General features: G+C 37.5%; 3 protein-coding genes across 3 annotated transcripts in view; all 3 read right to left on the bottom strand.

The window, feature by feature from the left end:
- Window positions 1–6171, bottom strand: part of LOC128615917 (asialoglycoprotein receptor 2) — a 29706-nt gene extending 23535 nt beyond the window's left edge. The window contains exons 1-5 of the mRNA XM_053638318.1: window positions 5427–6171; window positions 5062–5184; window positions 4901–4963; window positions 4462–4560; window positions 715–804 (exon numbers count right to left, since the gene is read on the bottom strand). Of these exons, the coding sequence (XP_053494293.1) occupies window positions 715–804; window positions 4462–4560; window positions 4901–4963; window positions 5062–5137 (328 nt within the window). The 5' untranslated portion in view covers window positions 5138–5184; window positions 5427–6171. The remainder of the gene's footprint in view (window positions 1–714; window positions 805–4461; window positions 4561–4900; window positions 4964–5061; window positions 5185–5426) is intronic.
- Window positions 6172–7143: 972 nt separating this feature from the next.
- On the bottom strand, window positions 7144–13805 carry LOC128616201 (C-type lectin domain family 4 member F-like). The gene is made up of 7 exons (XM_053638748.1): window positions 13386–13805; window positions 11313–11420; window positions 9140–9229; window positions 8888–8916; window positions 8150–8212; window positions 7926–8038; window positions 7144–7831 (listed from the first exon to the last, which is right to left on the bottom strand). The coding sequence occupies exons 1-7, from the start codon at window positions 13420–13422 to the stop codon at window positions 7687–7689; spliced, it is 585 nt and encodes a 194-aa protein (XP_053494723.1). The 5' UTR covers window positions 13423–13805; the 3' UTR covers window positions 7144–7686.
- Window positions 13806–13958: 153 nt separating this feature from the next.
- Window positions 13959–21111, bottom strand: LOC128616200 (C-type lectin domain family 4 member F-like). The gene is made up of 7 exons (XM_053638747.1): window positions 20692–21111; window positions 18613–18720; window positions 16440–16529; window positions 16188–16216; window positions 15454–15516; window positions 15230–15342; window positions 13959–15135 (listed from the first exon to the last, which is right to left on the bottom strand). The coding sequence occupies exons 1-7, from the start codon at window positions 20726–20728 to the stop codon at window positions 14991–14993; spliced, it is 585 nt and encodes a 194-aa protein (XP_053494722.1). The 5' UTR covers window positions 20729–21111; the 3' UTR covers window positions 13959–14990.
- Between the last annotated feature and the right edge of the window lie 884 nt (window positions 21112–21995).

The following is a 21995-nucleotide window of genomic DNA, read 5'->3' as shown; positions in this document are numbered from 1 at the left end:
TTTTTTTTTTATTGATGGAAGTACACCAGAATAAAAGACCAGTCTTACTGCTGCATAATAAGTAGAGTTCCTGATACTTCGCCTCCAGCGCTTCATACATTCCCTCTTTTTCTGATACACAAAAGAACAATTTGTTTTTTCAGGTTTGAGTTCATTAGTCTTTCCTACTTTTCATACTCCCCCATTCCACTGTTTACCAGGTTCTTTGAGCATCTTTTTATATCAAGACCTTTTATGTTCTCATAATGTTGTTTCCAAAATTTCAGGCAAAGTAGATTCATGCTTGGAAGATAATCAAGGTGTTCACTTCAGCATAGTTCACTAGTTAACATGAGCAGACAGTTGAAAATAGAACATTTTGAGAAGTTGTGTAAATTGTATACATGAGGAGAAGTAAGTAAAAGTAAAGTAAAATCATTTCTCAAGTAGTTTTCTCCCTTCAGATGACTTACTTAGTGTTTCTTGAGTAATTTTCTTGATGACTACTTTTACTTTCACTCAAGTGAATTATTACTACAGTAGCCATATTTTTACTCAAGTCAGTGTGTTTTTTAATACTCCACTACTGATGGTCATACAATATTTGTCATTTAGTCTATTTAAGTTGCACTCTATTATCATCTTTTGCCAAGGAGTAAAGGAAAAAAAAGAATTTTGACTGTACTGCTTACAATTCTTTGAATATGATTGTACTATTCTCTTGAAACCACTTACCCTTGACTTTGTTTTCTTGCATCATCAGTGTAGCTGTAGCATTCTCATACTGCTCACGTGAAATCTCAAAAGAGACAACTTCATTGTGATCTGCTGAACAAAAACACCAGGGTTAAAGTCATACATAGATAAATATGAATTGAATTCCTAGAAATTTAGAATTGGAAATGTGTGTTTATAATACTGGGATGTAGACAGAGTTTAAAGTTGGATGTGGATGGTAGTGGAACTCTGACAGTGATCGAGAAGGAGTTCAGTTAGATCTCAAGCCACACATAACAGAATTATTACAAAATAAAAAAGCCCACTTTCTTTGTCTCAGGGGAGTGCAGTGAGGGGTTCTGCTGCAAATCAACTGGGATATAATCACTTGGAAGAACATTTGAAGGCAAATAAAACATTGCAATAGAATACAGGTTTTGGTGGATTTCAGTTTATTCATATTTATTCATTCGTTAATTTATTCATACCTGACATTAGCATGCGTACAGAGCAATCTGATTGTAAGTACAGGTGTAAATGTGTCCCAGAGATGGATTGTGATCCAATCACTCAAACCACTTTTGGATGTGGACTGGAATCCATGTGACCGCATAACATAAATGACTAAAGAACTGTATTATTGTGTAATGATTGTCAGAGTGCTTAGAAATCCTTCAGGTGCCTTTTGGCAAACTCCAGGCAGGCTTTCATGCGCCTTTTACTGAGGAGTGGCTTCCGTCTGGCCACTCTACCATACAGGCCTGATTGGTGGAGTGCAGGAGAGATGATTGTTCTTCTGGAAGGTTCTCCTCTCTCCACAGAGACATGCTGGAGCTCTGTCAGAGTGACCATCGGGTTTTTGGTCACCTCCCCGACTAAGGTCCTTCTCCCCGATCGCTCAGTTTGGCCGGGCAGCCAGCTCTAGGTACAGTCCCGGTGGTTCCAAACTTCTTCCATTTATGGATGATGGAGGCCACTGTGCTCACTGGGACCATCAATGCTACAGAAATGTTACCCTTCCCCAGATCTGTGCCTCGATACAATCCTGTCTCGGAGGTCTACAGACAATTCCTTGGACTTCATGGATTGGTTTGTGCTCTGCCATGCATTGTTAACTGTGGGACCTTATATAGACAGGTGTGTGCCTTTCCAAATCATGTCCAATCAACTGGATTTACCACAGGTGGAGGAAAATTTAGAATTTTGAGGAAAATAATGAATTTAATCCATTTTGGAATAAGGCTGTAACATAACAAAATGTCGAAAAATTGAAGCTCTGTTAATACTTTCCGGATGCACTCTGTATGTTTATATGTTTATATATATATATATATATATATATATATATATATATATATATATATATATATATATATATATATATTGTGTGTGTGTGTGTGTGTGTGTATATATATATATATATATATATATATATATATATATATATATATATATATATATATATATATATATATATAAAACAGGGGTTGATCTGGTGTTGATTCTGCATGTCTCTGTTTATATGCGAGGCAACTCGCTAATAACAGAAACATAACAAAAGCACATGTCCATAGTAAACATTGTCAGGATTGTCAACATACGAAGAGCGGGCACGCTCACCCACATGCTCTCCAGCGCGCTGCTTAAAGGGGAAAGCAAGGAAACATCCATCCATGAAACATCCATCTCCATTGGCGGTCCCGGCCCCCTGGGCAAAATGTCCCTAGCTGAACCAGGAGACCATACGGCGTTCTTAGTGGAAACGGAAAGCGGAGCGACGTCCTCAGCAAAAACGGAAAGCAGAGCGACGTCCTCGGCGGAGCAGGAAAGCAGAGCACCGTACTCGGCGGAGCAGAAAAGCAGAGCGACGTTCTCGGCGGAGCAGAAAAGCGGAGCGACGTTCTCGGCGGAGCAGGTAAGCAGAGCAACGTCCTTGGCGGAACAGGAAAACTGAGCGATGTCCTCGGTGGAACAGGAAAGCAGAGCGATGTCTGCGTGGCAGGACAGCGGGACAACTTCCTCCGCAGGATAGGAGAGTGGAGCGATGTTCTCCGCGAGGACAGGGAGAGGAGCGAGGTTCTCCGCGAGGCCTAAGGGAGGAACGATGCTCTCCGCGAAGCATGAGGGGGGAACTATGTCCTCCGTGGAGCAGGAAGGGGGAGTGACAGCAAAGAAGAGGAACGACGTCTTCAGCGGAATATGGAGGCAGAGCGACGTCCTCAGTGAAGCAGGATGGCAGATCGATGACCTCAGCCGAGCAGGAAGGCAGAGCAACAACCTCAGCCGAGCAGGAAGGCAGAGCGACGTCCTCAGCCAAGCAGGAAAGTGGAGCGAGGTCCTCAGCCAGGCAGGCAAACAGAGCGGAATATTCAGCGGATCAGGAAAGCAGAGCGACGTCCTCAGCTGGGCAGGAAGGCAGAGCGACGTCCTCAGCTGAACTTTCGGCTGACTTTCGTTCTCCGCTGACTCCATTTGCCGAACTAGATCCATTATAGGGGAGGGAGGGTGGGAGATGGTACTAGCCCCGACCACAGACTCCCACTTGTAATACATGTGGAATGGCAGGTCAGCCTTGTTCGCCACATTGACTCCCTTCAACAGTTTATCCAGGTCGTAGCTCTGCCCTGGATCCCCAAAATCCTTTAAAAATTGTTCCATAAACTGCTTACTGTTCTCCAGTCCCCGGGATCCCATGGCTGCTAGATGCTGCGCCCAATGGCGAGTTGGGCCAAAAAACCGGGACACCATGAACCTTATCATTGCCTCTTGCTGGGCTTAGTGTCCGTTAAGCTCGAAAACTATGTCTGGCAGTCAACCAGAAAATAGCCCGGGTAGCCAAAGAACCCATCAAACTGATCTGGAAGATCCACGAAAGTCTCTTGCAGAAACTGGATCGAATCCAAGGCGGGGATGGTTTGCGTAGCATGAAGTCTCTCTCATCCTCCTGCTCCATCCATGATAGGTGAAGTATTCTGTCATGTTTCGTGACGTAAAGGAGATTAGAACAGATGCAAGTGTAGTAGACAGTTTTATTAAAGAGAGACACAGGCAGGTAAATCCAAATCATAATCCAAAAATGTAATCCAAAAACATGCAAAGGTCTGGCTATCGGCAGACAGGCATAAACTGGGCAAAGCAGAAATCAAGGTCGTGGTCACGGAAAACAGGGTCGAGATACAAAACAAGAAACATAAACTATGACTAGGAACTGCGAGCAGAAAACCAGCGTGGACTAAATGAACTAATCTAACAATAAAACATAACATGGACAATAACTAAGACTATGACTGTGAATAACTATCGTATCGTATCTAAACTAATCTAATCTAACGTATAGTATCTTATCTAATACTCCCCGCCGTGTGCTGGGAGATGCGTGGTATGTATACAAACATAATCAGTGTGTTAATTGCTGACCGCTAACACCAATCTAGACACACGCTAAAACAATAGCCAATGACAGAACAGGGAGGAGACATAACAGAAACATAACAAAAGCGCGTGTCCATAGTAAACACTGTCACAATTGTCAACATACAAAGAGCGGCTGCTCGCGCACCTTGCTTGTGCACGTGTGCCCACATGCTCTCCAGCACGCTGCTTAAAGGGGAAACCGTGACACCTAACTACATTCTCATACAGCTTTTAAATTATTTACAATAAAACAATGAATGATATACTGCTCACTTATCATATCAAATGAAACAATTAATTGTGATTTGTTGAATGAGAACAACAAAGATAAATATGATAAGGAATACTCACACAAGATCCCTACAGCACAGCGTGCCATTAAAGCACCGAGCAGTAGGAGAAGACCAAGAACAGATATGCAGATCTTTACTTTTTTCTGGATGAAGATATCTGGGAGGAAAGACATAGTTATTTCATAAACATTTGTCCCCGGACTATAGTCCTGGGGACCCGCTGCCCTGCACAGGTTCAGGATTTTCATATTCCTAACATAAGAAAAGCTTAATAATAAGTGCATCTGCATCAGATTTGTTGAGGACTGGACTGGAGTTAAGAAACTCTGCCATAGATCTCAGTTAAAACAGCTATGTTGACTCACACATAATGCAAGTCAAAATCAAATAGTAATCATATCTGACAGATGATGATAAATGATAAACCTAATTGTTATTCATTCATAAAACATATTTCAGCAAAGCAGAAGTGGGATAATCGTCAAACAAACACATACCTGTGGGTTTTCTGGGCTTTGGACGGCAGTCTTGTGTATTCAAATAAACATCATCTTCTGTTTCTGGTTGAAAACAGTGAAAAATCCTTATCAGTTACAGTTTTCCTTCATTTAACCTATATTGAATTTAAACCATCAAAAGAAATCTTTCAAATGTCTACCTGTTGGAGAATGATAATTTTCACTACTCTCCATTTTACAGAGGTCAAAACCGATATTTCCACTGATGGCTTGCATTTCCAAACCCCAGTAGGGCTTCACACTAGATTCTTAACCTGCGTTCACTCAAGCAAGCAGAAAACACTCATGACTTCATGTTGGCTGAAAATTATGACAAAAATAAAACACGAGGGAGACAACTGTGCAGAAATAAAGGTATATTAAAGAAAAAGGGTACACAGGTTAAGATAATAAGTTACTAACACTCACTAACTTTGTAACACACATACACACAGGAGATATGTAAACACGCTAGACAAATGAGGTAAAGATGATTAAAAGAATTAAACAGAGTTTATACACTTACCCACAGTAAAAAGCAAAGGAAGATTAAAAGAGATGGGGGAGGTCCTCACTTGTTAACGGTCAGATTAATAATGACCTAAGGTCATTATTTAAAAAAAAAAGGGAACCAAAACCACTTGGAAACAAGGGAATCGAAAATAAGAAAAGCAATCATTATGGGCCTCAAAAATAAGAAAAATTAAACACAATAGGCCTTCAAAATAAGAAAAATCTAAACATAATGGGCTTCAGAAAATACCTAAAAACGCATACAAATGGATTGGAAAAAAACTCAAAATGAGTTCTGCATATTCAAATATTCGCCATCCTCGGTTCTTGGTCCTAACAACTGAAAATTCCTTGTCGTTATAAAGTTGTGTTTGAAAAAGAAAGAAAAGAAAAGAAAATCCTTCTGTTATGTACTCCAACATTTACACAGGACATCTGGAGACAATCAGTAGAATGATCAGTCAAAGATGTATCTGTGGATTTTGTGTCCTGCGTATTCACGTAAACGTCATCCTCTGTTTCTGGTTATGAGCAGTGAAAACCCCTTGTCATTTTCAGTGCTTGTTCATGTAAACTATATCAAATTTACTCCATCAAAAATGTATTCAAATATATTTAAATGTATAAACACTACAGATGTCTGCCTGTTGGAGAAGGACATTTTTAACTACTATGTATTTTGAGGTCAGAAATGCCATCTTTAATTTAATTTAATTTTTCATTTTCTAAACGCACTAGTGCTTCTAACTAGAGTAGTACCCTGCATTCACACCAGCAAGCACAAGTCACTCATATCACATACTGTTTAACACTTGTTGGTGTGTAGCTTCCGCTACTGTTGTCACTTATATGTGTGTGCAGTATCCAGCTTCCTTTCTTTAGTTGCAGTGAGAAATGGCAGGAGTAGAAATGTATGTCCCACAGTTAAGTAGTTAAATAATGCACAAGTTAACACACGTTAAATAACTGCTGTGATAAGTGAAAATGAAAAGTCACTAAGAGTCTGGAGATTAGCAGTATAATGAGTAAACAAATGTTTGAATCTGTTGCAGACTTTAGTGCTGTGGTGTTTCTGTCAGTTTTAGTTTGAGCTAATGCAGTAATGCAGTAAGACTTGAAATTATTGACTCGCAACAAACTGCAAAACTCTAAATTAACCATTAACCAATATATAGATAATATATATATATATATATATATATATATATATATATATATATATATATATATATATATATATATATATAATTTTTTTTTTTTTTTTTTTTTTTTTTTTAAGTAGCAAATAAGTGTATCATAACTGACAAGCTGTGTAAGTCATAGTCTACTAATAACTTCACTGAAAATATGAAACGGTGTGGGGAAAGCTGTGCATTTGTTGTGCATCTCTCACTGCAATGACTGCTGCAACAACCTCGACTGATTGAACAAGCATGGCAGGCAAAGAATCCATTTCAAACTGTAGTGTCAGATACAGACCTGGCAGAGGGAAAAATTTTAAACTGACCCTGGATTAGGGTGTTTTGCTGGTGGGAACCTCCATCAGGTGACTGTAATCCTAAACTAAAGAAGCTCTCTTCTGTTTAGAGCTTTTTCTGTCCTTCATAACCCAATATTGCTGCATTAGAACTGAAATTCTCACTTAATGCAAATCATCTACAACACACACATTACATTTTCACACACTTTTATTAATTATTAAATTTTCCTTAATGCTATTCAGAGTATTTTAACATTACATCTAGTTAAAATAGACACACTTCATTCATAAGTATACTGTGTAGAGATGGGTGTAAAATTAAAGGAAAAATCTGCTGCTCTGTTATTACGCTCTGGAGGTTTCCAACTGAGAGAATAACTTTTGAAAGAAAGTTACTGTTCATCCCTTCAGCACAATTTGAGAGACTTCCACAATACAGCAGGAGAAAAACTACAGACATGATCTCACACCATGTTCTATTGATCTAGAGGTTAAGACAAGCTAAAAATACAATGATATTTTACAACGTGGAAGAAAATGAAACGTAATGGATTCTGTAAAAGAGGTACATGATTCTTCTGATAAAAAAAGCACACAGCTATCTTGTATTTAGATTTAAAGCTGAATGTGAACATGTTTAATAATCACACTACAGGTAAATTTAATGTTAGCTGTTTTACAATATCAAATGTTCAGACTCATCAAGCTAAAATTATCCTACTTTCTTGAAAACACAAATATTTTCAGGCACAAATGCAAATAAAAAGCATTTCATTTTAGAAAGATACACTTTTTAAAAAATCTTTTTACAAGACGCATCAAACCATTTATGTATGTTACCACGTGCATCCCCCAGAGCAGCACAGTTCTCTCCTGAAGGGTCCTCTCTTTTCCAGTTGTCAGGCTCACTGTGTTCTCCTGGACCGCTATACCAGAACCTTCGTACACAACATAAACACTGTAAGCATTGTAGAGCTTTAAAAGGAACAGTAAACTGAGTTTATAGAGTGTGTGAGTGAACACGGGTCTTACATTACATCCGTCTCCTTTAAGGGCTGGTTGTTCACCCACATCCACTTTCCCTCAGTCTCCAAGTCATTCAGGCCAATCCAGTGTGTTTCTCCAATTTGCGAAGATCCAAAATCCTAATGTAGAAAATAACAGGACACATAGCTTACACCTGTAACCAGTGCAAGTGGAATAGAGCCAAAAACTTTTATCTGAAAAAGGGAAAAGAAAAGAACCACTACACTCACCTGTTCAGTTTGGCTGGTTATAATCACCAGGTGGCCTCCTTTCCCCACACAGTAATCTCGACTCTGTGTCCAGTTCAGTTTAAAAGCAGAGAAGTAGTAATACTTTAAACCAAGAGTCTTCCATCCTACCTCACATCTGCTGTTCTGATTTGCTTTTGCCAAGACGAAATGAAGAAAAAAATCTTCTATCTATATATATATATATATATTAACTATAACATGACATTGGCTTGTAGATTTTGTTTTTATATAGCTATAAAATTGTCATGACTAATATATTCCACATATTCATGATGCATTTAAATGATGCACTACTGCAAAATAAGTATAAATCCAGATTTAAAACATTTTTTTTTACAGATGATTATAATAAATTTTTCCCCCAAGATGTCCCAAATCAGCAAGTAAAGACCTAAACCAGGTCTAAACCCTAAATAGGAAACATGTTTTCCCAAATTACCAATATGACAGATTTGCCAAATACGGCAATATATCTATCTATCTATCTATCTATCTATCTATCTATCTATCTATCTATCTATCTATCTAAGCCTGTTTTAATAGTATTAAAAAAAAAAATCAAGTTTAGCTACAATCATCATAGAAATAGATCATGGTGAGGCTTCTTGTGTGAGGCCTTTTTATTTGTTAATGAGAGTACAGGGCAAGGGGGGTTGTGATGTGTGGAGTCTAACCCTTGCGTGCAAAAAAATCTTCCTGAACTTGCTGGTGATTCACCTTCAGCGCTTCATACAGTCTTTCTGTCTCTACGGCAATAGAGGTAAATAAATACCAGAAAAAATACATAATAATAATAATAATAATAATAATAATAATAATAATATTAATATGGGCAAATTCAAACAATAGAAGCACCAGTGAGGAGGGTAATGTCAAAAATGTCAAACATTGAGTTTTAACATACATATACAGTACAAAACAGAAACTGCAAGCTGCTAATGGAAACAGGAAGCTCTTGAAACCACTTACCCTTGGCTTTCTTTTCTTGCGTGATCAGTGTAGCTGTAAAATTAGCATACTGTTTACTTAATATCTCATATGAAACCACTTTATTGTGATCTGTTGAAGAAGAAGACACAGTGTTACATTCATTTATACATCATCAAAAACTAAATGGATCATAATTTATGTATAGAAATGTACTGTATGTTTTCATGCTAGGACGACAGCAAGAGCCTCCAGTGTGCTTTGTAGCAGTATGTACAGTGAGGGGAAAAAAGTATTTGATCCCCTGCTGATTTTGTACGTTTGCCCACTGACAAAGAAATGATCCGTCTATAACTTTAATGGTAGATTTATTTGAACAGTGAGAGACAGAATAACAACAAAAAAATCCAGAAAAACGCATGTCAAAAATGTCATAAATTGATTTGCATTTTAATAAGGGAAATAAGTATTTGACCCCTCTGCAAAACATGACTTAGTACTTGGTTTAAAAACCCTTGTTGGCAATCACAGAGGTCAGACGTTTCTTGTAGTTGGCCACCAGGTTTGCACACATCTCAGGAGGGATTTTGTCCCACTCCTCTTTGCAGATCTTCTCCAAATCATTAAGGTTTCGAGGCTGACGTTTGGCAACTCGAACCTTCAGCTCTCTCCACAGATTTTCTATGGGATTTAGGTCTGGAGACTGCCTAGGTCACTCCAGGACCTTAATGTGCGTCTTCTTGAGCCACTCCTTTGTTGCCTTGGCCGTGTGTTTTGGGTCATTGTCATGCTGGAATATCCATCCACGACTCATTTTCAATGCCCTGTCTGAGGGAAGGAGGTTTTCACCCAAGATTTGACGGTACATGCCCCGTCCATCGTCCCTTTGATGCGGTGAAGTTGTCCTGTCCCCTTAGCAGAAAAACACCCCCAAAGCATAATGTTTCCACCTCCATGTTTGACGGTGGGGATGGTGTTCCAGGGGTCATAGGCAGCATTCCTCCTCCTCCAAACACGGCGAGTTGAGTTGATGCCAAAGAGCTCCATTTTGGTCTCATCTGACCTCAACACTTTCACCCAGTTGTCCTCTGAATCATTCAGATGTTCATTGGCAAACTTCAGACGGGCATGTATATGTGCTTTCTTGAGCAGCGGACCTTGCGCGCGCTGTAGGATTTCAGTCCTTCACGGCGTAGTGTGTTACCAATTGTTTTCTTGGTGACTATGGTCCCAGCTGCCTTGAGATCATTGACAAGATCCTCCCATGTAGTTCTGAGCTGATTCCTCACTGTTCTCATGATCATTGCAACTCCACGAGGTGAGATCTTGCATGGAGCCCCAGGCCGAGGGAGACTGACAGTTCTTTTGTGCTTCTTCCATTTGCGAATAATCGCACCAACTGTTGTCCCCTTCTCACCAAGCTGCTTGGCAATGGTCTTGTAGCCCATTCCAGACTTGTGTAGGTCTACAATCTTGTCCCTGACATCCTTGGAGAGCTCTTTGGTCTTGACCATGGTGGAGAGTTTGGAATCTGATTGATTGATTGCTTCTGTGGACAGGTGTCTTTTATACAGGTAACAAACTGATATTAGGAGCACTCCCTTTAAGAGTGTGCTCCTAATCTCAGCTCGTTACCTGTATAAAAGACACCTGGGAGCCAGAAATCTTTCTGATTGAGAGGGGGTCAAATACTTATTTCCCTCATTAAAATGCAAATTAATTTATAAAATTTTTGACATGCGTTTTTCTGGATTTTTTTGTTGTTATTCTGTCTCTCACTGTTCAAATAAATCTACCATTAAAATTATAGACTGATCATTTCTTTGTCAGTGGGCAAACGTACAAAATCAGCAGGGGATCAAATACTTTTTTCCCTCACTGTAAGTGTTCTGCTCAAGGAAAGTCCAGGATAGAAGACATTTTGCATTTTAGTTTCTCATTCACTTCAAGAGAAAAGAGAGGCAGGAGAAAACTAAATTTCCTGGTGTTACTTCACAATGGAAAAACATCCACTGAGGGGGAATTTAACACTGGTTCTGTAACTTGCAACTGAATCATCATAGGTTTTAAATAAGCTGGAATGAAACAAACATTGAAAAGTCTATATAAGTATGACACGACCAGGAATGCAGCCCACTTCATTTATCAAATGAGGCACTTTCTTGTGATTCTGTAAATAAGAAAAACAAAGATAAAGATGATAAGGAATACTCACACAAGATTCCTACAGCACAGAGTGTTGATAAAGCACCAAGCATTAGGAGGAGACCAAGAGCAGATATAAAGGTCTTTCGTGTTTTCAACTCAGTGCGGCCGGAGATATCTGAGAGAGAGGGATTAGATATTTCATAAATCTTTGTCCTATAGAGAGATTCCTAACTCCAGTCCTTCAGACCCACTGCCCTGCACCGTCTCAGGATTTTCCTTCTCCCAACACACGAGGCTTAAAAATTAGCTGAGCTCACTGCCATCTTCATGTGTTCATATTTAGTAAGTCAGTAAGTAAGTAAATTTTATTTATAAACCACATTTAACACAGCAAAGCTGACCAAAGCACTGAACAGAGTAAAGAAAAGTAAAATAGAAAACAGAATAAAACCAAAATAAAGACAGACAATAGATTTTTTCTTCAATGAGATTAAAACGCCTGGGAGAAGAGATGCGCTTTCGGCCTCTTTTTAAAAATGATAACAGAAGGTGCAAGGCCGATGTCCAGTGGCAATTGATTCCATAAACTAGGGGCAGCGACTGAAAAAGCTCTATCCACCTTAGTTTTTAAACAGGATCGAGGGACATACAGAAGAATCCTATTAGCAGATCTTTGAAATCTGCTGCATGAATGTAGTGTAAGAAGATCTTTGAGATAAGAAGGAGCTTGATCATTAAAGAGTTTTAAAGACAAACAACAAAATCTTAAACTGGATCCTAAACTGGAGCGGGAGCCAATGAAGCGAGGCTAAAATTGGGGTGACGTGATCAAATATCTTTGCCTTGGTCAACAGCCTTGCAGCTGCATTCTGAACCATCTGGAGACGAGCAAGAGACGACTGAGGAAGTTCCAAGTACAATGAATTACAATAATCTAAGCGCGAAGTGATAAAAGCATGAATAACCTTCTCCAAATCTTGGAAAGACAAAAATGTTTTTAAGCGTAGAAATAATCCGTAATTGATAAAAAATATATATATATATATATATTCTTAGTATTATTCTATATATACTTCTTAATTAATAAATAAACACTGTTAGTCAAAACTGCTAATCAAATCTGACAAATTGAGCTAATTACACTGCATAAAATGATAGCAAGTAAAAACATCTGGAATATAGGAAAATTCAAAGAATATTTATTTTTATTAGATTGTTTTTAAACAAATATGAGATCATTAAACCCATTTCCGGTTGTTTTTTTATAGTTAATTTGAAGCGTAAAATTTTCTTATTCATTTAGTAGATAATGTTGCTCATATCATGTGTTTGTTTTTAGAAAGAAGCAAAGACATCGGCCAATAGAATAAAACAACTTTAAGCTTGGAATTAATAAATATCTCAACAAATAGGCTAAATGCTCTTATAATTGTTATACAATAATCTCATGATGAACGCCATTAGACTTTTCCTTTATTCAGGATATCAGTTGCTAAGATGTCATTTTCTGCCGTGTAGTAAACAAAGTAATGGGTAAACTATTTTTTTAACCAGGAAAACCCCAAAATGTTGCATTCTCAAATCTTTTGGTCAGAAAGCGTGGGTTAATTTTCTCTAAAAGCATCTCTGACAGTAGTGCCGGCTGTAAAATCGATTTATATCAATTTATATTAGATTTATATTAATGTGAGTATTAATCATTCTAATACAATATTTTTTCTACAGCAAGTCATTCACAGGGACTTGTATGGTGAACGCTCCACATAATCTAAGGCTAATATTAAATGGATTAAAAACTGTATTGTTTATCAAAGACGAATCCAGAATTGCTGATGTGGTGAAGTTTTCTGCAAGGAAATATTTATGTAGCATTAATGAAATGAGTCTCAGGTGTCAGTGCTGTAACGTTCAGTAGGTTCACTGTTATGGGAAGTCTCCAGGTGCATGACAAGCCTGCATTTTTGTCTTATTTACTTAAAAAATCCAGAAAGAAAGAGAGGGATTGACTATTTACAGCTCTTATAATGTAAGTAAAAACAGGTATTTTTTTTTCTCATGGACGTCTCCACAACAATTAAATGTAACTATAAATGGATACAATTATAATTAGTATAAATTTTATTATCAAAACAAGACGTACCTGGGGTTGTTTTGTGCTTTGGACGCGAGTTCTGCATATTCACATATTCGCCATCCTCTGTTCTTGGTCCTAACGATTGAAAATTGTCGTTTACGATGCTGATCACATGTCATATTTAAAAGATCAAAAATATTTATTTACAATAATAAAAGTTTCAGATGTTTACTGTTGGATAATTACCTTTTTTCCCCATGTCCTAACCTGTGCCTCACAGTACAGTCTTAAACTGAACTGTATATATCAGGAAATGTTGTTACCCCCACTATTTATAATCAGAAAGGAAGTGAGATGTTGATCAAACAAACTGCAGCGCAATAGCAGTGTATATGGAAGTGTATATAGAAGTGTATATAGAAGTGTATATAGAAGTGTATATAGAACTGCAAATTTTTTTGTACAGTATATGCATGTATTCAGAGTTCCGAGTGAAGCACCCTCAACCTTAAATAAACAAATGTTTGAATCTGTTGCAGACTTTAATGCTGTGGTGTTTGTCAGTTTTAGTTTGATCTATTATGCAGTAATGCAGTAAGACTTGAAAGTATTGACAACAAACTTTGTAAAACTCTGTATTAAACATTAAAAAATAGAAAAACACTTCAAAAAGTAGCAAATAAGTGTATCATAACTGACAAGTCGTGTAAGTCGTAGTCTACTAATAACTTCACTGAAAATATGAAACGGTGTGGGGAAAGCTAATTCACTGTGCATTTGTTGTGCATCTCTCACAGCAATGACTGCTGCAACAACCTCGACTGACTGAACAAGCATGGCAGGCAAAGAATCCATTTCAAACTGTAGTGTCAGATACCTGGCAGAGGGGAAAACTTTAAACTGACCCTGGATCAGGGTGTTTTGCTGGTGGGAACCTCCATCAGGTGACTGTAATCCTAAACTAAAGAAGCTCTCTTCTGTTTAGAGCTTTTTCTGTCCTTCATAACCCAATATTGCTGCATTAGAACTGAAATTCTCACTTAATGCAAATCATCTACAACACACACATTACATTTTCACACACTTTTATTAATTATTAAATTTTCCTTAATGCTATTCAGAGTATTTTAACATTACATCTAGTTAAAATAGACACACTTCATTCATAAGTATACTGTGTAGAGATGGGTGTAAAATTAAAGGAAAAATCTGCTGCTCTGTTATTACGCTCTGGAGGTTTCCAACTGAGAGAATAACTTTTGAAAGAAAGTTACTGTTCATCCCTTCAGCACAATTTGAGAGACTTCCACAATACAGCAGGAGAAAAACTACAGACATGATCTCACACCATGTTCTATTGATCTAGAGGTTAAGACAAGCTAAAAATACAATGATATTTTACAACGTGGAAGAAAATGAAACGTAATGGATTCTGTAAAAGAGGTACATGATTCTTCTGATAAAAAAAGCACACAGCTATCTTGTATTTAGATTTAAAGCTGAATGTGAACATGTTTAATAATCACACTACAGGTAAATTTAATGTTAGCTGTTTTACAATATCAAATGTTCAGACTCATCAAGCTAAAATTATCCTACTTTCTTGAAAACACAAATATTTTCAGGCACAAATGCAAATAAAAAGCATTTCATTTTAGAAAGATACACTTTTTAAAAAATCTTTTTACAAGACGCATCAAACCATTTATGTATGTTACCACGTGCATCCCCCAGAGCAGCACAGTTCTCTCCTGAAGGGTCCTCTCTTTTCCAGTTGTCAGGCTCACTGTGTTCTCCTGGACCGCTATACCAGAACCTTCGTACACAACATAAACACTGTAAGCATTGTAGAGCTTTAAAAGGAACAGTAAACTGAGTTTATAGAGTGTGTGAGTGAACACGGGTCTTACATTACATCCGTCTCCTTTAAGGGCTGGTTGTTCACCCACATCCACTTTCCCTCAGTCTCCAAGTCATTCAGGCCAATCCAGTGTGTTTCTCCAATTTGCGAAGATCCAAAATCCTAATGTAGAAAATAACAGGACACATAGCTTACACCTGTAACCAGTGCAAGTGGAATAGAGCCAAAAACTTTTATCTGAAAAAGGGAAAAGAAAAGAACCACTACACTCACCTGTTCAGTTTGGCTGGTTATAATCACCAGGTGGCCTCCTTTCCCCACACAGTAATCTCGACTCTGTGTCCAGTTCAGTTTAAAAGCAGAGAAGTAGTAATACTTTAAACCAAGAGTCTTCCATCCTACCTCACATCTGCTGTTCTGATTTGCTTTTGCCAAGACGAAATGAAGAAAAAAATCTTCTATCTATATATATATATATATATTAACTATAACATGACATTGGCTTGTAGATTTTGTTTTTATATAGCTATAAAATTGTCATGACTAATATATTCCACATATTCATGATGCATTTAAATGATGCACTACTGCAAAATAAGTATAAATCCAGATTTAAAACATTTTTTTTTACAGATGATTATAATAAATTTTTCCCCCAAGATGTCCCAAATCAGCAAGTAAAGACCTAAACCAGGTCTAAACCCTAAATAGGAAACATGTTTTCCCAAATTACCAATATGACAGATTTGCCAAATACGGCAATATATCTATCTATCTATCTATCTATCTATCTATCTATCTATCTATCTATCTATCTAAGCCTGTTTTAATAGTATTAAAAAAAAAAATCAAGTTTAGCTACAATCATCATAGAAATAGATCATGGTGAGGCTTCTTGTGTGAGGCCTTTTTATTTGTTAATGAGAGTACAGGGCAAGGGGGGTTGTGATGTGTGGAGTCTAACCCTTGCGTGCAAAAAAATCTTCCTGAACTTGCTGGTGATTCACCTTCAGCGCTTCATACAGTCTTTCTGTCTCTACGGCAATAGAGGTAAATAAATACCAGAAAAAATACATAATAATAATAATAATAATAATAATAATAATAATAATATTAATATGGGCAAATTCAAACAATAGAAGCACCAGTGAGGAGGGTAATGTCAAAAATGTCAAACATTGAGTTTTAACATACATATACAGTACAAAACAGAAACTGCAAGCTGCTAATGGAAACAGGAAGCTCTTGAAACCACTTACCCTTGGCTTTCTTTTCTTGCGTGATCAGTGTAGCTGTAAAATTAGCATACTGTTTACTTAATATCTCATATGAAACCACTTTATTGTGATCTGTTGAAGAAGAAGACACAGTGTTACATTCATTTATACATCATCAAAAACTAAATGGATCATAATTTATGTATAGAAATGTACTGTATGTTTTCATGCTAGGACGACAGCAAGAGCCTCCAGTGTGCTTTGTAGCAGTATGTACAGTGAGGGGAAAAAAGTATTTGATCCCCTGCTGATTTTGTACGTTTGCCCACTGACAAAGAAATGATCCGTCTATAACTTTAATGGTAGATTTATTTGAACAGTGAGAGACAGAATAACAACAAAAAAATCCAGAAAAACGCATGTCAAAAATGTCATAAATTGATTTGCATTTTAATAAGGGAAATAAGTATTTGACCCCTCTGCAAAACATGACTTAGTACTTGGTTTAAAAACCCTTGTTGGCAATCACAGAGGTCAGACGTTTCTTGTAGTTGGCCACCAGGTTTGCACACATCTCAGGAGGGATTTTGTCCCACTCCTCTTTGCAGATCTTCTCCAAATCATTAAGGTTTCGAGGCTGACGTTTGGCAACTCGAACCTTCAGCTCTCTCCACAGATTTTCTATGGGATTAAGGTCTGGAGACTGCCTAGGTCACTCCAGGACCTTAATGTGCTTCTTCTTGAGCCACTCCTTTGTTGCCTTGGCCGTGTGTTTTGGGTCATTGTCATGCTGGAATATCCATCCACGACTCATTTTCAATGCCCTGTCTGAGGGAAGGAGGTTTTCACCCAAGATTTGACGGTACATGCCCCGTCCATCGTCCCTTTGATGCGGTGAAGTTGTCCTGTCCCCTTAGCAGAAAAACACCCCCAAAGCATAATGTTTCCACCTCCATGTTTGACGGTGGGGATGGTGTTCCAGGGGTCATAGGCAGCATTCCTCCTCCTCCAAACACGGCGAGTTGAGTTGATGCCAAAGAGCTCCATTTTGGTCTCATCTGACCTCAACACTTTCACCCAGTTGTCCTCTGAATCATTCAGATGTTCATTGGCAAACTTCAGACGGGCATGTATATGTGCTTTCTTGAGCAGCGGACCTTGCGCGCGCTGTAGGATTTCAGTCCTTCACGGCGTAGTGTGTTACCAATTGTTTTCTTGGTGACTATGGTCCCAGCTGCCTTGAGATCATTGACAAGATCCTCCCATGTAGTTCTGAGCTGATTCCTCACTGTTCTCATGATCATTGCAACTCCACGAGGTGAGATCTTGCATGGAGCCCCAGGCCGAGGGAGACTGACAGTTCTTTTGTGCTTCTTCCATTTGCGAATAATCGCACCAACTGTTGTCCCCTTCTCACCAAGCTGCTTGGCAATGGTCTTGTAGCCCATTCCAGACTTGTGTAGGTCTACAATCTTGTCCCTGACATCCTTGGAGAGCTCTTTGGTCTTGACCATGGTGGAGAGTTTGGAATCTGATTGATTGATTGCTTCTGTGGACAGGTGTCTTTTATACAGGTAACAAACTGATATTAGGAGCACTCCCTTTAAGAGTGTGCTCCTAATCTCAGCTCGTTACCTGTATAAAAGACACCTGGGAGCCAGAAATCTTTCTGATTGAGAGGGGGTCAAATACTTATTTCCCTCATTAAAATGCAAATTAATTTATAAAATTTTTGACATGCGTTTTTCTGGATTTTTTTGTTGTTATTCTGTCTCTCACTGTTCAAATAAATCTACCATTAAAATTATAGACTGATCATTTCTTTGTCAGTGGGCAAACGTACAAAATCAGCAGGGGATCAAATACTTTTTTCCCTCACTGTAAGTGTTCTGCTCAAGGAAAGTCCAGGATAGAAGACATTTTGCATTTTAGTTTCTCATTCACTTCAAGAGAAAAGAGAGGCAGGAGAAAACTAAATTTCCTGGTGTTACTTCACAATGGAAAAACATCCACTGAGGGGGAATTTAACACTGGTTCTGTAACTTGCAACTGAATCATCATAGGTTTTAAATAAGCTGGAATGAAACAAACATTGAAAAGTCTATATAAGTATGACACGACCAGGAATGCAGCCCACTTCATTTATCAAATGAGGCACTTTCTTGTGATTCTGTAAATAAGAAAAACAAAGATAAAGATGATAAGGAATACTCACACAAGATTCCTACAGCACAGAGTGTTGATAAAGCACCAAGCATTAGGAGGAGACCAAGAGCAGATATAAAGGTCTTTCGTGTTTTCAACTCAGTGCGGCCGGAGATATCTGAGAGAGAGGGATTAGATATTTCATAAATCTTTGTCCTATAGAGAGATTCCTAACTCCAGTCCTTCAGACCCACTGCCCTGCACCGTCTCAGGATTTTCCTTCTCCCAACACACGAGGCTTAAAAATTAGCTGAGCTCACTGCCATCTTCATGTGTTCATATTTAGTAAGTCAGTAAGTAAGTAAATTTTATTTATAAACCACATTTAACACAGCAAAGCTGACCAAAGCACTGAACAGAGTAAAGAAAAGTAAAATAGAAAACAGAATAAAACCAAAATAAAGACAGACAATAGATTTTTTCTTCAATGAGATTAAAACGCCTGGGAGAAGAGATGCGCTTTCGGCCTCTTTTTAAAAATGATAACAGAAGGTGCAAGGCCGATGTCCAGTGGCAATTGATTCCATAAACTAGGGGCAGCGACTGAAAAAGCTCTATCCACCTTAGTTTTTAAGCAGGATCGAGGGACATACAGAAGAATCCTATTAGCAGATCTTTGAAATCTGCTGCATGAATGTAGTGTAAGAAGATCTTTGAGATAAGAAGGAGCTTGATCATTAAAGAGTTTTAAAGACAAACAACAAAATCTTAAACTGGATCCTAAACTGGAGCGGGAGCCAATGAAGCGAGGCTAAAATTGGGGTGACGTGATCAAATATCTTTGCCTTGGTCAACAGCCTTGCAGCTGCATTCTGAACCATCTGGAGACGAGCAAGAGACGACTGAGGAAGTTCCAAGTACAATGAATTACAATAATCTAAGCGCAAAGTGATAAAAGCATGAATAACCTTCTCCAAATCTTGGAAAGACAAAAATGTTTTTAAGCGTAGAAATAATCCGTAATTGATAAAAAATATATATATATATATATATATATTCTTAGTATTATTCTATATATACTTCTTAATTAATAAATAAACACTGTTAGTCAAAACTGCTAATCAAATCTGACAAATTGAGCTAATTACACTGCATAAAATGATAGCAAGTAAAAACATCTGGAATATAGGAAAATTCAAAGAATATTTATTTTTATTAGATTGTTTTTAAACAAATATGAGATCATTAAACCCATTTCCGGTTGTTTTTATTTATAGTTAATTTGAAGCGTAAAATTTTCTTATTCATTTAGTAGATAATGTTGCTCATATCATGTGTTTGTTTTTAGAAAGAAGCAAAGACATCGGCCAATAGAATAAAACAACTTTAAGCTTGGAATTAATAAATATCTCAACAAATAGGCTAAATGCTCTTATAATTGTTATACAATAATCTCATGATGAACGCCATTAGACTTTTCCTTTATTCAGGATATCAGTTGCTAAGATGTCATTTTCTGCCGTGTAGTAAACAAAGTAATGGGTAAACTATTTTTTTAACCAGGAAAACCCCAAAATGTTGCATTCTCAAGTCTTTTGGTCAGAAAGCGTGGGTTAATTTTCTCTAAAAGCATCTCTGACAGTAGTGCCGGCTGTAAAATCGATTTATATCAATTTATATTAGATTTATATTAATGTGAGTATTAATCATTCTAATACAATATTTTTTCTACAGCAAGTCATTCACAGGGACTTGTATGGTGAACGCTCCACATAATCTAAGGCTAATATTAAATGGATTAAAAACTGTATTGTTTATCAAAGACGAATCCAGAATTGCTGATGTGGTGAAGTTTTCTGCAAGGAAATATTTATGTAGCATTAATGAAATGAGTCTCAGGTGTCAGTGCTGTAACGTTCAGTAGGTTCACTGTTATGGGAAGTCTCCAGGTGCATGACAAGCCTGCATTTTTGTCTTATTTACTTAAAAAATCCAGAAAGAAAGAGAGGGATTGACTATTTACAGCTCTTATAATGTAAGTAAAAACAGGTATTTTTTTTTCTCATGGACGTCTCCACAACAATTAAATGTAACTATAAATGGATACAATTATAATTAGTATAAATTTTATTATCAAAACAAGACGTACCTGGGGTTGTTTTGTGCTTTGGACGCGAGTTCTGCATATTCACATATTCGCCATCCTCTGTTCTTGGTCCTAACGATTGAAAATTGTCGTTTACGATGCTGATCACATGTCATATTTAAAAGATCAAAAATATTTATTTACAATAATAAAAGTTTCAGATGTTTACTGTTGGATAATTACCTTTTTTCCCCATGTCCTAACCTGTGCCTCACAGTACAGTCTTAAACTGAACTGTATATATCAGGAAATGTTGTTACCCCCACTATTTATAATCAGAAAGGAAGTGAGATGTTGATCAAACAAACTGCAGCGCAATAGCAGTGTATATGGAAGTGTATATAGAAGTGTATATAGAAGTGTATATAGAAGTGTATATAGAACTGCAAATTTTTTTGTACAGTATATGCATGTATTCAGAGTTCCGAGTGAAGCACCCTCAACCTTAAATAAACAAATGTTTGAATCTGTTGCAGACTTTAATGCTGTGGTGTTTGTCAGTTTTAGTTTGATCTATTATGCAGTAATGCAGTAAGACTTGAAAGTATTGACAACAAACTTTGTAAAACTCTGTATTAAACATTAAAAAATAGAAAAACACTTCAAAAAGTAGCAAATAAGTGTATCATAACTGACAAGTCGTGTAAGTCGTAGTCTACTAATAACTTCACTGAAAATATGAAACGGTGTGGGGAAAGCTAATTCACTGTGCATTTGTTGTGCATCTCTCACAGCAATGACTGCTGCAACAACCTCGACTGACTGAACAAGCATGGCAGGCAAAGAATCCATTTCAAACTGTAGTGTCAGATACCTGGCAGAGGGGAAAACTTTAAACTGACCCTGGATCAGGGTGTTTTGCTGGTGGGAACCTCCATCAGGTGACTGTAATCCTAAACTAAAGAAGCTCTCTTCTGTTTAGAGCTTTTTCTGTCCTTCATAACCCAATATTGCTGCATTAGAACTGAAATTCTCACTTAATGCAAATCATCTACAACACACACACATTACATTTTCACACACTTTTATTAATTATAAAATTTTCCTTAATGCTATTCAAAGTATTTTAACATTACATCTAGTTAAAATAGACACACCTCATTCATAAGTATACTGTGTAGAGATGGGTGTAAAATTAAAGGAAAAATCTGCTGCTCTGTTATTATGCTCTGGAGGTTTCCAACTGAGAGAATAACTTTTGAAAGAAAGTTACTGTTCATCCCTTCTGCACAATTTGAGAGACTTCCACAAGACAGCAGGAGAAAAACTACAGACATGATCTTACACCATGTTCTATTGATCTAGTG

This window comes from Ictalurus furcatus, chromosome 12, assembly GCF_023375685.1.
Source record: "Ictalurus furcatus strain D&B chromosome 12, Billie_1.0, whole genome shotgun sequence".
NCBI classification, from domain to species: Eukaryota; Metazoa; Chordata; class Actinopteri; order Siluriformes; family Ictaluridae; genus Ictalurus; species Ictalurus furcatus.
The sequence above is the reverse complement of the archived record's forward strand: the minus strand, read 5'-3'. Positions and strand labels throughout refer to the sequence as shown.